Source organism: Petaurus breviceps, unplaced genomic scaffold (genome assembly GCF_028583685.1).
Source record: "Petaurus breviceps papuanus isolate PSGF00001 unplaced genomic scaffold, PetGlider_PUasm1.0 90847, whole genome shotgun sequence".
Lineage (NCBI taxonomy): Eukaryota > Metazoa > Chordata > Mammalia > Diprotodontia > Petauridae > Petaurus > Petaurus breviceps.
Window position 1 is genome coordinate 16,457,369 of NW_027187360.1, and position 15,499 is coordinate 16,472,867.

Consider the following 15,499-nt stretch of genomic DNA (forward strand, 5'->3'; position numbering starts at 1 on the left):
GGGTCTTAAAAAAGTAAGAAAGCTTTAGGTATGGGTCCAATAATATCAGCTGGTATTATATAGTGCTTGAAGCTTTGCAGAATGCTCTATATATGTTATTTCATTATGTCCTCACAAAAGCCCTGCAAGATACGTGCTATTATTATCCCCATTTTACACATAAGGAAACTAAGGCAAATAATAGTTAAGTGACGACCAGGGCCATACATCTAATAAGTGTCTGAGGCAGGATTCTTCCTCCCAAATTCCTGCTAAGTCCAGTTCACTATCTACTATGCCACCCATATAGTAAATGGTGGACTGTCTCCTTGACTGAAAGACAGACCGGTTAGTAAAGGTAAGTGCACTACCAGAAAGTTGACCAACCTGTGATTTTTTTGTTCTGGGATGGGGAGGGAACAGCCTGTTAACATACAGTGTGGAGGATTTGTACTCCGCACAATGAACCACAACGAAATTACATCTTTGAAAGTGCTGGAGAAGTAATAAAATAATGAAGCTTTGTGTGTGAGTGAATAATCCGTGATTTCATTGGTATAGGTGCTTCCTCTATCAAGAAAGATTGCAACCTGTCCAAAGCTTTGTTTTAGGCAGCTTCCCGAAGCTTAAAGTTGACTTGCACCTTGTCACACAACTAATAGTATCAATCTGTCAATCTATCTGTCTCTTGTTTTCTGTCTAATCTCCAAACCTCATTTCATTGGTGTGGGGAACTTCAGGTGGGAAATCCCAGTTTTAGAAACAAGCTTAAGGCCCAAAGAGATTAAGTAAATTGTTCAGGGCCCTATATGAGTCATAAGAGAGCCAATATGTGTCAAAAGGAGAATTTGAACCCAAGTCTTCTAATAATAACCTCCCTTTTAAGCCACGAGACTTCTCTCAGTAGAGACAAATCAGAATATATGTGTGTGTGTATGCATGTCTATGTGTATGTATATACATATATAGTGTGCATATATATATATATATATATATATGTGTGTGTGTGTGTGTATATCTGGAGGAATATAATCACCTTCAAAATTGCCACTTTGGGAGTTTGTTCCAATTATGAGTCTTGATGTGCCTTTCTTCAGACTCCTCTCTTTGGTGACTATATTCAAAGCCTAAAATACATTGCTTCAAATATCCATGATTATGGAAAATCTTCAACCTGTGAGGGCTATTGGATTTTGGAACCAGGCAGATATTATAAAGAGCCAAGCTGGGCCAGTGGGTGATAAAGCTGAGTTTAAAATGTATGTGTGTGTACATATATACTCATACACATACACGTATAGATATATGCACACATCTATATGCATGTTTGTTTTTATAGTTTCTTTTTTTGTATGTTATTTTGTTATCCACAAGGTGGCGACTATTACTTTGCTTTTCAAAGAGCACTAATTAAAGCTCTTGCATAAAAAATTATTTCTGATCAAATATAAAAGTATTAATTGAAATGACATAGAAATGCAAAGGAATACCCATTTTTTGACTGACACATTATTCCATCTTTTGTCATCCTTTTTGTTAGTGTTTACTAACATGCAGCATAATTTTGTCTTTTTCTCATGATTTCAGCAGCTGCTCCACAGGTCTACCCTTTAGTCCCATTATCCAGCTTAAAAACTTCAGCACCTTTGTTGATTATCCTTTGAAATCCTGACCTCAAGCTTCCTGGACCTCAAATTCAGTGACTTCCATTTTGAGTCCATTTCATCTACTCACCGGTTTATCCACACTGTGCACTTCATGGTCACTCAGAATAGGTCCCACTTTCAAGATATTGCAATGGAGTCATCTGTTTTATTATACTTTTGTGACTTCACCATTCCTTCATTCTTTCAGATCTGACCCTGGTTCTCATTACTTGCCCTTTGACTCTTCCCTATTCTATTCCATCATCTCATATCTGTCTTTATTTTCCTCCCTACCCAATCTGGACTCCACTCACTGCATGATGAATTCCCATCTATCCTTTAAAACAATTAAAGTGTCATCTCTTTTATGAAGTCTTCATTGATTCTCTAGTATGCATCCACACTATCCCTCATCTCTAAGAGCTCACACGACTCTTTGTTTTATAACTCAAATGTACTTATCAGGTGATATATTAGTTATATCTTTATCTGTCCTATTCCCTATTATGCTATAAAGTCTATGAAGGCATGGATCTTATCTAAACTTTATCTTTACTCTAGACCCAGAATGTTGCAGAAGGCAGGTTCTTAATTTTAAATGACTAATTTCAATATTATGTTTGAATTCAGTACTTTTAGTCACCCTAAATTCTTTCTCTGCTTTGATGTGGCATTACAGGCCTGCTAATACATAATTTCAGATAACTAGCAACTAAGGTAAGGGCTTCTTAATCGTAATATCTATGAATATTAAGAAAATGTTGCTATTTCAATACAATTAGTTTTCTTTATAATCCTGTGTATTTTATTTTATGTATTCAAAACCACCATTCTGAGAGGGTTCCACAAGTTTCACTGGACTGCCAAAGGAGTTGAGGCCCTCAAAAAAGATTCTTCAAGATCCTCAATTCTATTAGCTCTGATCCTGGGTTGTTTAACCTTGTTCGAAAAAAGTCATGGAGCTGTGCTGAGTGCACTATGGAATCAAGCTTTTATCTAACCACCTGGATCTTCACTCCTCCTTAGTAATCCTTTCATTCATCTCATTTTCACTTTGTGTACAATACATCTAAGGGAGAAAAAAAAAACAAGATTCAACTTAGAAACTGAAGCCTCTGATAGGTAATTCATTTTAAAATATCTTTTTAACCATTAAAATATTTTCATGTCCTAAATGATAAAGTGGGAAAAAAAATACTAGAATCAGAATATCAGGTATGTTGCTGACTACCTTTGTTACAATGTATTCCTCCATTGTATAACTTCATTTCTCTGGGCCTCAGTCTCTTCACGTGGAAAATGAAGAAGTTGAACTATGTCTTTAAAGTCCTTTCTAACTGAGAATCTTTTAATCCTTTGAAACTTTTCCCTGATCTGTTATTTAGGATCTCTGCAAAATCTTGCTTTATAAGAGTTGCCACCTTGTGGCTGATGAAGTAATATTTCTAAAAGTACATCTTATCTTTTTAGGAGTACAATAATACAGAGTTTGGGTTTATTAAGGAAACTCAGTCTGAAATATAACAAGTGACTCAGGTCTCAGTTTTCTCATCTGTAAAGTGAACTAGTTGGAAAAGATAGCCTATGAAGTGCCTTTCAGCTCTGTGATCCTATGATGCCATAGTATTTATCTATCACTTCAAGCTTTGCAGGACAGTTTACATTGTTTCTTTTTATCTTTAGGCAATACTATGAGGGAAGTACTTAACGTGTATTGTTGATCCTGTTTTGCAGATGAGGAAACTGAGGCTCAGAAAGGTTAAATAATTTGCCCAGGAATTATACAGATATTTAGTGGCAGAGGTCAGATTCAAACCTGGGTGTTTTCTGACTCCCAAGATCAGTGCTATTTTCACTATGCCAATCTGACTCTCTTAAATTTTGAGTGCTTTATCTATGTTAATGTAAATATGATCATTTAAACCTCTATTTCAACCAAAAAATTGAAAACAGGCTTGCAATCTGAAGGTAGAAGTACAACTAGAATTAAGATTACTCATAGCCAATCTATGTTTTTGTTTAAGCAATGTGTACTTCTGGTGGATAGAAGAGTCCATTCACTAACATCCCCCAGCAACTGAAAAAAGAGTTAAATGGAGCTTTAAAAAAATTCCAGAATGTCACAGTTAAACAGAGATCATCTAATCCAAGCTATTCATTTTACAGATGAGGAAACTAAGGTCAAGAGAAGGGAAGTGATTCTCTCAAGGTCACACATGTTAATAGTTGCAGAGCTAGAACTAGAGTAAGGTCTTCTGAATATTAATCCAATGCTCCTTCTGCCATACAAGGAGTCTTGTTTTAAATGGGGAATTATCGAAGATTTGAGCTGGAAGGAGCCTTGAAGATTATCTAGTCCCACACTTTTTTTTTTTGGAGGGCAATTGGGGTTAAGTGACTTGCCCAAAGTCACATGGCTAGTTTTTGTGTTAAGTTTCTGAGGCCAATTTGAACTTGGTTCCTCCTGACTCCAGGGCCAATGCTCTATTCACTTAGTCCCGCATTCCTTAACCTAAGGTACATGAACTGTTAAAAAAATAAAATTTTATAATTTTAAATTTTAAAATTTAAAACTATTTCATAATGATTAATTTCCTTTGTAATCCTATATATAGTTTTATGTTTAAAACATTTAGAGATGTGATCCATAAGCTTCACCAGACTGCTGAAAGAGTCCATGAAACATAAAAAGATTATGAATCTCTGATCCAGTCTAAATCTCTCATTTAAAGATGAGGTAACAATGCTCATGGAGAGCAAGTGACTTGACAAGTAAACTAAAATACCATTTGATCCACTGTAGCAGTCTTTGCATTAGGCTAATGTGAGACACCCTTTGAATGGTTGCTAGAGGTATCTGTATTTTCCTCCTTTAACTCTCTTAGTACTTTGGCAGTGCAAAGTTATAGTACTTTACTCTTGGACTCTTTCTCAGAAGCTTTGTTTAAGGAGGATTAAGAGAAGCTAATACGTTTGGCAATAGCCTTGAAAATACACCTGCCACTGAACTGAAAGTCTGACAAATTTAATCATTTCTTTTAGATTTGGGAGAACATTTTTTTCCTCTATCTTTCACAAAGGCACTAGATTTAATATTGAAATGATTATATATACCTGAAGCACATACTGAACGTTTTCCTGAAAAATGAGCACCCCACATTTTTAGGCAGAAGGGCATGGTACATTTGATGGACTCAAGTTCCTCACCCCACCTCCACGAAAAAAAAAAATCGCAACACCTATTTACTTTGCCGTGGTCACGCAGCAGACTAAGATCTGCGGTGAAGAGAGGAGCTTATTCGAGTATTTATCAGGGCTTCACTCAGGTCACGGATGAAAGAGCACTGGGCGTGAGACAAGAGGCGGGGGAGGGCGGAGGAAGTAATTTAAAGATCAACGGTAAGGCTGAGGCTGCTTTAGTAGGCAGACTACGCTGCACCATCATCCATCCCGGGCGATCTCTTGGAGGCTGCCCTCCATTCCCTCCAGGCATGTGGAGCCTTCAGGTCTTTCTGATGCTGGTGAGTTTGGGCTGGAACCCAGGGTTCAGAAACTGGGGGGAGCGGTAGGACTCAGATTTAGACAAGCCCCAACAGAGCCGAGCACTGGCCCAGCACTAAAGGAGATAAAAATATTTTCTTTAATCAGAGAATTAATGAAGTTAAAAACTTGGAAAGATCTTAAAGATCTCCCTGTCCACTACATCTCAGGTTAAGGAAGTGGAAACTCAAGCTTAAAGAGAGGGAGTGACTTGCTTAAGATCACACAGCAAGTCAATGTGGGAGTTAAGAACCCAGGTCTCCTGGGTTCCTTTTTAGAGGCTGGCTCTGCTCAAAGAGCCCCTTATATAGAGGTAACACAATGCTACTACTTATATTGACCAGTTTTCTCTTAGTTAATAAAGCCTTGAAAACGTTTTCCTGCACCCTGTGCAGTAAGTTGCTGCAGCCTTTTACCCAATATTTTATTTAAAATTTTTGCATAGGGGGGCCGCTGGGTGGCGCGGTGAACAGAGCACCGACTCTGAAGTCAGGAGGACGTGGGTTCGGATGTGGCCTCAGACACAACACAAAAACTAGCCGTGTGACCTTGGGCATGCCACTTAAACCCAATTGCCCTACAAAAAAAGGCAAAAAAAATTTTTTGTGTCAATATTCATGTAGGCTAATGACAGTAAGCATTTATTAGATTCCTACCATGTTCAAGGCACTGTTTAAATCTTTGGGGATACAAATAAAGGCAGTCCCTGCCCTCAAGGAGTTTATAATCTGATCAGGGATGACAGTATACAAAAGGAAGCTGAAAGGGCCTGGCAGAGGGTACCCATTTCTGTGGAGCATAATGTTTGTGGAATCCAAACTGAGAAGACCTGCTATTGGGAAATTAAAAGGATGCTAGAAAATCTTGAGCCATCTTATTGAAATTATTTCTGATTATTAAAAACTACAATTCCTGGATTTTATCCCACTAAAACTTGATAATGAAGCATGATTATTGCTTATGTCTACATCAAATTAGTCATTGTATGATTCTGGAACTGAAAACGAAGAAATTGGGAAAGGGATAGTTACAGAAAAACTTAGGACACCTTGTATGAACTTGTATGAACAGTTTACACAAGGTTAAGAAGCTGGATCTGTGATTTCTTTTGTGTAGGTAACCTCTGAATGTGAAAATCCTGAAAAGGTCAATACCTTTTCTTCAGTCTAGTTTTAAGAGTTGCATAGAGCACAGAGAAGTTAAGTGATTTGTCCTGAATCACAGTCACTGTGTGTCTGAGGCAGGCTTGCTAACTCTGACACCAACTCTTTATCAACTACACCTTACAGGGTGTTGGAACATAAAGAATTCATGTTCTACATTGGTAAGATTAAGATTACAAAATCTGTGTTTAACACTTGACTCTGCAAAATGGTCAGATAATGCCCTTTGGTTGTTACCTATCAACCTTACAGAGTTGAGAGGAAAATGCTTTGTAAAGCTTAAAACACTATATAAGTGTGAGCTATGACCACGAAGGAGTAGTTTTCTGGAGAGAAAACAGGGTTGTGAATATCATTTTCCACTCAACTGTCTTCTAGAAGAAGAAGGCAAAAAAGGAGGAGGGGTAGGGGAAGGTGGAGGGGAAGGAGGAGGAGGAGGAGGGAAGGGAGGAAAAGGAGAATGAGAAGAAGAAATACTCCATGCTTTGTCATCCCTTGTTTTACAGCATGAATTTGAACTGTTATTTTTGATGAAATGTCTTGTTTGATCTTACTGGCCAGGAATTTGGGATACATTTATGACCTAAATCATCCTCATCTTAACAACTCTCTTAATTCCTTTTTGTAAAGTTCCAAAACTTCATTAACATGGGTACAACTTCCACCCATAGACATTATGCTTTAGTGCAAATCTTACGTTTTCAGTGCCATCCCTCTACCAAAAAATCTTTATCTAGTAACCAATTTTTGGGGGATCAAAGTTCCTATCACTTAACCAGGCTGGTTCTGTAGACATATAATTCATCTCTGGAACTATAATCCTCCCAGTTTCTTAAGAACTACTGGAGCTTACCAGGTGTTGAAAGTCCAGGGTCAAATCTATGCCATGATAAGGCATTGGAAGAGGACTTTGGAGACAGTTGACCATTTACAAAAGATAATAAAATAAACTAAAAGGCAGTATCTATGATTAAATACATTGGTAGAGAACTCTCAAAAAGCAAACTTTATAAAAGAAAGTTATTATCAGTTCGCCAGTTGTGGTCAGAGAGTTGACTGGGATTGCTTAAAGGTTACATGAATTGAAACGGCTATTGTTGAAGGCAAGGCTTTAACCCAGGTCTTCCTGACTCCAAGGCCAGCTTTTTCCCCACATTGCCTCTTAATCAGAAAAATAATTTTATTTTTAAAACTTATGTTGTAGAATCCTATTAATAGCTAATAGAAACACATATAGGATTATGTTGTGGGCTATATTCTGAAGGAAAGTAAAAATCTGATATAACAGGTGTCTTTTCAATAATTCCCCAAAGGCACTGAAACACAAAAGAACTCCAAAAGGACTTGGGATGGAATCTTGGAAATCAATTCATCTCTTTGCTCAAAATATTCCCAATTGCCAATATTGTATTATTACTACCTGTGTCTTGGGGAAGGTTTTTTTCTCTCTCCAGACCTGTTTCCTTATCTGTAAATTAACCAGATTGGATTAGATTTTCTTTAAGATCCCTCCTTACAATAAAATCCACAGTGCCACAGGGCACTCATTTCTTGCAAAGGTGAGGTAATATAATTGCTCAGATATTCAACTCTTCCAGGGAGTGAGTTGGAGTTGAGTCTGAAGGAAAGCTTAAAGGTATTGCTTTTTTTCTGTTCTATTTACTGAATTGACTATTATGTGAAAATAGTTACATATGAATTATGGAGAACCAAAACAAAACAGAATTTGATTAAAAATAATCAGATATTTGTTGAAATCACGTTGAAGTAATTAATTATAAAAAAATGCTTAATACTTAAATAAGTTAAAATGACTTCCTTTCCTCCCCTTCATTCAGAACCTTGACTAACAAAGCAGCAAGCTGAGGCTTTGCCCTGAGGACCAACATGGTGGAAGAAGGGTTCCTTCCTTCTGTAACTCACCATGAGTTCCTTACCAGTCTATAAAGTGTATCGCATAACAACCTTTATGGTGGTATAACTCTCTCAGGGCTGTAGGGCCCACTTGTCCCCACCCTAGGGCCGGCACCACCACATGGACAATGAATGGATTCTCTGGGAGAGGAACTTCGGCTATTCCTGGTGCACTTAAATCCTGGCTCAGACCATCTTCCATGTTGGCACCATCATTGTTGCCTGTGTAACAAAATTTGCCTTAGGTGCTAGGTTTATTGCTTATGGCTTTGTTTACTCTTTTCCTTAAAACTAATTTGAGTTTGTAGGATCATCGGTTTTAGAATAGGAAGAGACTTTAGAAACCAGCTAGGCAATCTCTTTTTCTTACATATAGGGCCATATGGGAAGAGCCATTCCCAGAATTACATGGGTTTTAAGTAATACAGATGAGTTTGAAACCGAGGTACTCTTGTTGGGAGTCCAGTGTTCTTTCCACTACAGTCTGTTACTTCTCTACCCTTCACAAATAGTACCTCTTCCACTTTTTTTTGTTTCCAGTCTCTAAATTGTATGTCCCATCTGAGCAGCTGAAATGTTTATAGTGTCATTTTTTGTTGCCTTACTGTATCATTCTTTGGAGGACAAACAGCTTCTTCTTATTCCGAGCATTTAACTCTCTCTTGTTCAGGAATTGCCTCATAGCGTTTTCCCTTTCTTAAAGCTCTGTTTGTACTGCTGTAATATTCCTTCCCTTTCTCCTCTGTTCATCCTCATTCTTCTGCTCTCCAACATTTTGCTGCAGGGTACTGAAGCAACTATTTGTTAGACCAGTAAGAATGAAAGAAAGGTTTGCTGACATTCTAGGATGTTTATCAAAGACATGTAACCATGCTATGTTCTGTTGATCCTCTCATGAATTGTAACTAGGCCCTCAGCAGCACTTGCTATCCTCATCGATTCCCATGGATTTAATTATTATATTTATGCAGATGAATATCAGATCTATATATCCAGGCCTAGTTTCTGTCGTGATTCATAGCTCCCTATGACCAACTGCCTATTCCTGTATGTCTGTAAACCTCTCAAATCCAACATGTCCAAAAGAGAAAACTTCCATTTCTGTTAAGGGCACAGTACCATTGTTCTAGTCACCCAGGTCTGAAACCTCCATTCATCCTTGACTTCCCATCCTCATCCTACAAATCCAGTTAGCTGCCAAGTCTTGTCATCTACATCCACAACATCTCGCAATCTGTCCCTTTTTCTCTACTCACATAGCCAACACCCTAATTCATCCTATAATAATTTTTCCCTGAATTATTGCAATAGCCTCCCAATTTTTCTCCTGGTCTCAAGTTTCTTCCCACTCTGATCCACCCTTCATACAGTTGACAAAATTATTTTTCTAAAAGACAGGTCTGGCCATGTCACTTTCATCACTTATAGAATAAAATATCAACTCTTCTGTTGGGTATTCAAAACTCTACATAACTTGGTCTGAACATACCTTTCCATTCTTATTATATATCACTTTCTTTCAGGTACTCTATAGTTCAGCCAAACTGGCCTTCCTGTTTTTCATATACAACACTTTATCTCCTACCTCTTTGCTTTTGCATCTACTGTCCCTCATGCCAGAAATGCTGTCTCTTTTTACTTTAGCCCTAGAATCCCTGGTTTCCTTCAAGGCTCAACTCAAGCACTAACTTTTCCTGACCCTCCATAGCTGCCAATGCACTCTCCCCATTACTTTATATCCATTCCGTATTTTTCTATATACCTATGGATGTATATGATTGTCTCCCTGAATGGAATGTAAGCTCCTTGAAGGCAGGAACGTTTTTGTTTTGTCTTTATATCCCCAGCACCTAGCACTATCTGGCCCATAGTGAATGCTTAATAAATTCTTGATTAATGATAACTACTGATAGAAAGAAGACAACTGTTCAGATCCCTGGTTTTGCTTCTGTTTTCTCTAACAAGGAAAATCATCTTTGGATTTAAGGGATGGGGAAAATAGTTAATAGTGAATAGATACCCAAGATAAGGAGAAGAGCACTTGGCTACCCTTGCCAAGTTCATCCACTCATGCCTCGATGAGCTACCTCCTATTGTAATAATAATAAACTAATGTTTATATAGTACTTTGAGGTTTGTGCAGCACTAAACTTACATTTCCTCATTTGATTACAACAATTCTATGAAGTATGCGCTTTTATACCATTTGGTATGAGGTTTAGAAATATTAGATGAACTCTCCAAGGTCATACAACTTATAAATATCTGAGACAGTATTCTTTTTTTTCTTTCAAATCAAACGTTTTATTAACTTCTGGTTTACATCATTCATTTCTGGCAGATTTTGAGTTGCAAATTTTCTCCCCGTTTTTCCTCTACCCACCACCCCAAAATAGCAATCCCACTGGATATCCCCTCCTCCAATCTGCTCTCTCCCATATCTTCTCCCATATCCCCTTTGAATTTCCAGTAGGGCATAGTGGATCTCTATGCCCCAGAGCCTGTATATCTTATTTTCCAGTTACATGTAAAATAACATTAATAATAGTGTGTATATACATACATATATATATATACACACACACACACATATATACTTTTAAACATTTGATTTTAAAGCTTTGAATTACAGATTCATTCCCTTCCTCCCTTGTCACCCACCCTTACTGGGAAGATAAGCAGTTCAGTATAGGTTGTACATGTGTGGCTAATGCAAAACAATAACGTAGTAGATATATTGTAAAATACTATATTTCCCTCCCTCCTATCCCACGTCCCCCTTATTCTATTCTTTACTTTGATCCTGTCCCTTTTCAAAAGTGGGTGCTTCCAACTTCCCTCACCCTCAGCCTGCCCTCCCTTCCATCATCCCTCCTCTCATCCCCTTCCCACCTACTCTCCTGTTGGGTGTATGTCTCTCTCTATTGGGTATATGTCACTCTCCTATTTAGTGTGTATGTCATTCCCTCCCTAAGCCAAAGTCTATGAGAATAAGGTTGACCCATTCCCTTTTGCCTTCCTATTCTTCCCCTCCATTGTAACCATTTTCCTTTGCCTCTTCTATATGAGATAGTTTACCCCATTCTGTCTCTCCCCATCTCCTCTCATTATATTCCTCTCTTACCTCTTAATTTCACCTTTTAAGTATCATCCCTTCCTATTAAATTGGTCCTATGCCCTCTATCTATGTATACCTATAAACATATATACACACATTCACATATGTATTCATACGCCCATATACCCTCCTATATAGACATATATGTATATATGTGTGTGTGTATTCCCTTCAACTATTCTCATACTGAGAAAAGTTTCATCAGTTACAATTATCATTTTTCCATGTAGGAATGTAAATAGTTCAACTTTGATAAGTTCCTTATGATTTCTTTTCCCTGTTTACCTTCTCATGCTTCTCTTGCTTCTTGTATATGAATGTCAAATTTTCTATTCAACTCTGGTTTTTTTCATCAAGAATGCTTGAAAGTCCTTTATTCCACTGAATGACCATATTTTCCCCTGAAACATGATACTCAGTTTTGCTGGGTAGGTGTTTCTCGGTTTTAATCCCAGCTCCTTTGACCTCCAGAATATCATATTCCAAGCTCTTCAATCCCTCAGTGTAGAAGCTGCCAGATCCTGTGTTATCCTGATTGTGTTTCCACAATATTCAAATGGTTTCTTCCTGGCTGCTTGTAATATTTTCTCCTTGATCTGGGAACTCTGGAACCTGGCTATAATATTCCTAGGAGTTTTCTTTTTGGGATCTTTTTCAGGAGGTAATCAGTGGATTCTTTCAACCTCTATTTTGCCCTCTGCTTCAGTTTTCCTTGGGAATTTCTTGAAGGATGATTTCTAGGTTCTTTTTTTTATCATGGCTTTCAGGTAGTCCAATAATTTTTAAATGATCTCTCCTGGATCTTTTTACCAGCTCAGTGGTTTTCCCAATGAGATATTTCACATTGCCTTCTATTTTTTCATTTGTTTATATCTGTTTAATAGTATTTTGATTTCTCATAAAGTCACTAGCTTTCATTTGCTCCAATCTAATTCTGAAGGCATGATTCTCTTCAGTGAGCTTGTGAGATTCTTTTTCCATCTGGCAAATTCAGCTTTTTAAGGCATTCTTCTCTTCATGGCCTTCTTGAGTCTCTTTTGCCATTTGAGTTAGTCTATTTTTAAGGTGTTATTTTCTTCAGTTAGGCTGTTGGCTCTCATTTCATAATTTTATTGCATCATTCTCATTTCTCTTCCCAATTTTTCCTCCACTTCTCTTATTTGCTTTTCAGAATCCTTCTTAAGGTACTCTGTGGCCTGTTTCCAGCTCATATTTTTCTTTGAAGCTTTTGGTGCAGGAGTTCTTACTTAGCTGTCTTCCTCCTGTTCCATGCTTTGATCCTTTTTATCCCCAAAATAGGAGTGTAAAGTTGGGTTGCTCTGTTTGTTTTGCTTCCTTTGCCTGCTCATGTTTCCACTCAATTACTTGACTTTGGGGCTTTTTGCCACAGTAGGACTCTGCCGCCAGACAGGGGAGCTTCATCCCAAATGCTGGGGTTTTCTCAGCTGCCAAAGGTATTAGTTGATTGTCCTCTCTGAAGCCTCCATATGCTCTGGCAAGCTGGTTGCACACTCCAGGACCTCTACCCTAGACCGCAATCAAGATCCAAGCAGGTTAAAGCAAGAGTGATTACCCCTCAGACTGGTTGCTTAGTCCCTCTACAATCTGCAAGCCAGGAGCTGAAGTTGCCACGTGGCTGTGGCTGCGTAGCCATGGTTCCTCAGCCATAAAAGCTGACCAACTCCCAACTACTGAATTCCAAAGTCCACACTGCACTGACCTCTCACTTTGTCCTTGGCATCTATGTGTTGATAATTCTGGAAACCACCACAGCTGCTGGTGATCTGAAGTCCCTCCATCTCAGCAGCTGGTCAAGCTGCCTTGAGGCTAAAACCTCAGACTCGCAGGAGTCTGGGGTCAGCTCCCAAAGAGGTTGCTGGGGACTTCCTGCTGGCCTGCCAGGCTGTCCTCAGCAGGAGGTTAGCTTCTCTGTGTCATTTTGTGGTTTCTCTAGCTCCAAAGTTTCTTTAGAGTCACCTTTTACATGATTTGGGGGAGGTGGAAGCTGGAGCCCCATGGAAGTCCTGTTTTTACTCCACCATCTTGACTCTGACCTCTGAGACAGTATTCTAACCCAACTCTTTTTTAGTACAAGTCCAATATTCTACCTTTTATATAATGTCTTTTCTACTAAAAGAACTGGTAGGTATGATTGCTGAGATACTGTGAGTGGTCTTTGAAAAATCTTAGAAAATGGGATAAGTACAACAGTATTGGAGAAGGGCAAAGGTCCCAGTTTTTAATAAAAGGGAAGAGATTCAACAAGGTAAATTATTCACCTGTAAGTTTGATTTTGATTTCTGGTCAAATTCTATAGAGAAAAGTAAGTAGTGATCACAAAAAGCCAGCAATATCTTCATTAAGAACAGGTCATATGAGACTAAATTTATTTTAATAAGGTTATTAAACTGGTAAGGAAGTGTTATAGATATATTTGAACTAGATTTAGCAAATTGTACAACAAAGTCTCTCATGCCAGTCTTGTAAGAAAAGATGAAGAAATGTGGCCTAGATGAGAATAATAATTATGTGGATTCTGAACTGACTAGACCTTCCAAAATAGTTATTAATGGTTTAGTGTCAATTTGGAAGGAGGTCTCTAGGGAAGTACACAAAGAATCTATGCTTGACTTTTTGCATTTAACAATTTTATCAGTGACTTACCAAAAGGCACTGATGGAGTGGTGATCAAATTTGCAGAAGGCACAAAGCTAAAGAATTCTGTATTTTAAAAAGCTAGTACTTGGGGCCGTATCTAGTATGATATTTAAAAGGCATAAAGGTAAAGTCCTACACTAGGTTTTAGAAAACAAGTTTGGCAAATTTAAGATAGAAGAGGCCCAGTTAGACAGCAATTGTCTGATAAAGGATGAGGAGTTTTTAACAGCCTATAAGCTTAATGTGAGTCAATCATGTGATGTCAGTCAAGAAAGATAAGTGTAATTTTTAGGAGTAGGGGAGTAAAAATCTTGTTGTCATTGATTTGTAAGCCAGAAAGTTCCAGAGGATGGCAACCAGGATAGTGAAGGTTCTTGGGTCTATGCCATGTGGGGATTAGTTGAAGGGAGTAGGGATGTTTAGGTTAAATGAGAGACGATATATGAGAAAACATATAAAGATCTCTTAAGTAGTCAAAAGAGATTTTCTTTATCTGCTTAGTCCCAGAGAGACTGGGGAAAAATTGCAAAGCAATACATTTTGGCTTGATGCAAGGAAAAACTTCCTTGCAATAAATGCTATCCAAAAGTAGAATGGCCTACCTACAGAATAATGAATTCTCCTTCAATGAAGATCTTATAGCAAAGATTAGATAGATAACTATGTGCTGGTCAGAATAGAGTCAGATTCTTGTTTAGGCACAAATTGGACCAGTTGACTTCTGAGATGTTTTTTTAAATAACTTTGAGATTATTTGGTCCTTTTGTTCTTTATAAAACATTTTAAATGTTCTCCTGGAATGACATTCTCAGCTTCCTTTAAATGCTTTCATTTAAATGCTTTCATTTTCCAACTGAAATAGAATTCTGAATGAGGACATTTTTGCTATTTTTTTTTTTTAAACAATCAGGGTTAAGTAACTTGCTCAAGGTTACACGGCCAGTTATTTCTGGGTGTGGTGCTGAGTGTCTGAGCCCAGGATTCGATCTCCAGGTCGTCCCAACACTGGAGCCGGTACTCTTACTCGCTGAGCCACCTGGCCACCCCTAAGCAATTGGGGTTAAGTAACTTGCTCAAGGTTACACGGCCAGGTTTTTCTGGGTGGGTGCTAAGTGTCTGAGCCCGGGATTCGATCTCCAGGTCATTCTGACACTGGAGCCGGTGCTCTTACTCGCTGTGCTACCTGGCCACCCCCATTTTTGCTATTTTTTAATTTCTTTTTAAATTTTTTTTAAATTTCTAGAAAGAAATATCAATGGGGTGGCTAGGTGGCACAGTGAGGGGCGGTTAGGTAGTACAGTGAATAGAGCATCAGCCCTGGAGTCAGGGGAACCTGAGTTCAAATGCAGCCTCAGACACTTAACACTTAACTAGCCATGTGACTTTGGGCAAGTTACTTAACCCATTTGTCCTGCCTTCCCCCTCCAAAAAGCCGAAAGAAAGAAAGAAAGAAAGAAAGAAAGAAAGAAAGAAAGAAAGAA

The 15,499-nt window shown here is 38.2% G+C and overlaps 1 protein-coding gene across 1 annotated transcript in view; it reads left to right on the forward strand.

The window, feature by feature from the left end:
• The first annotated feature begins 4,992 nt into the window (after positions 1 to 4,992).
• The window catches only part of CDH26 (cadherin 26), a 73,076-nt gene continuing 62,569 nt past the window's right edge, over positions 4,993 to 15,499 (forward strand). The window contains exon 1 of the mRNA XM_069072782.1: positions 4,993 to 5,146. Coding sequence (XP_068928883.1) covers positions 5,117 to 5,146 — 30 coding nt within the window. The 5' untranslated portion in view covers positions 4,993 to 5,116. The remainder of the gene's footprint in view (positions 5,147 to 15,499) is intronic.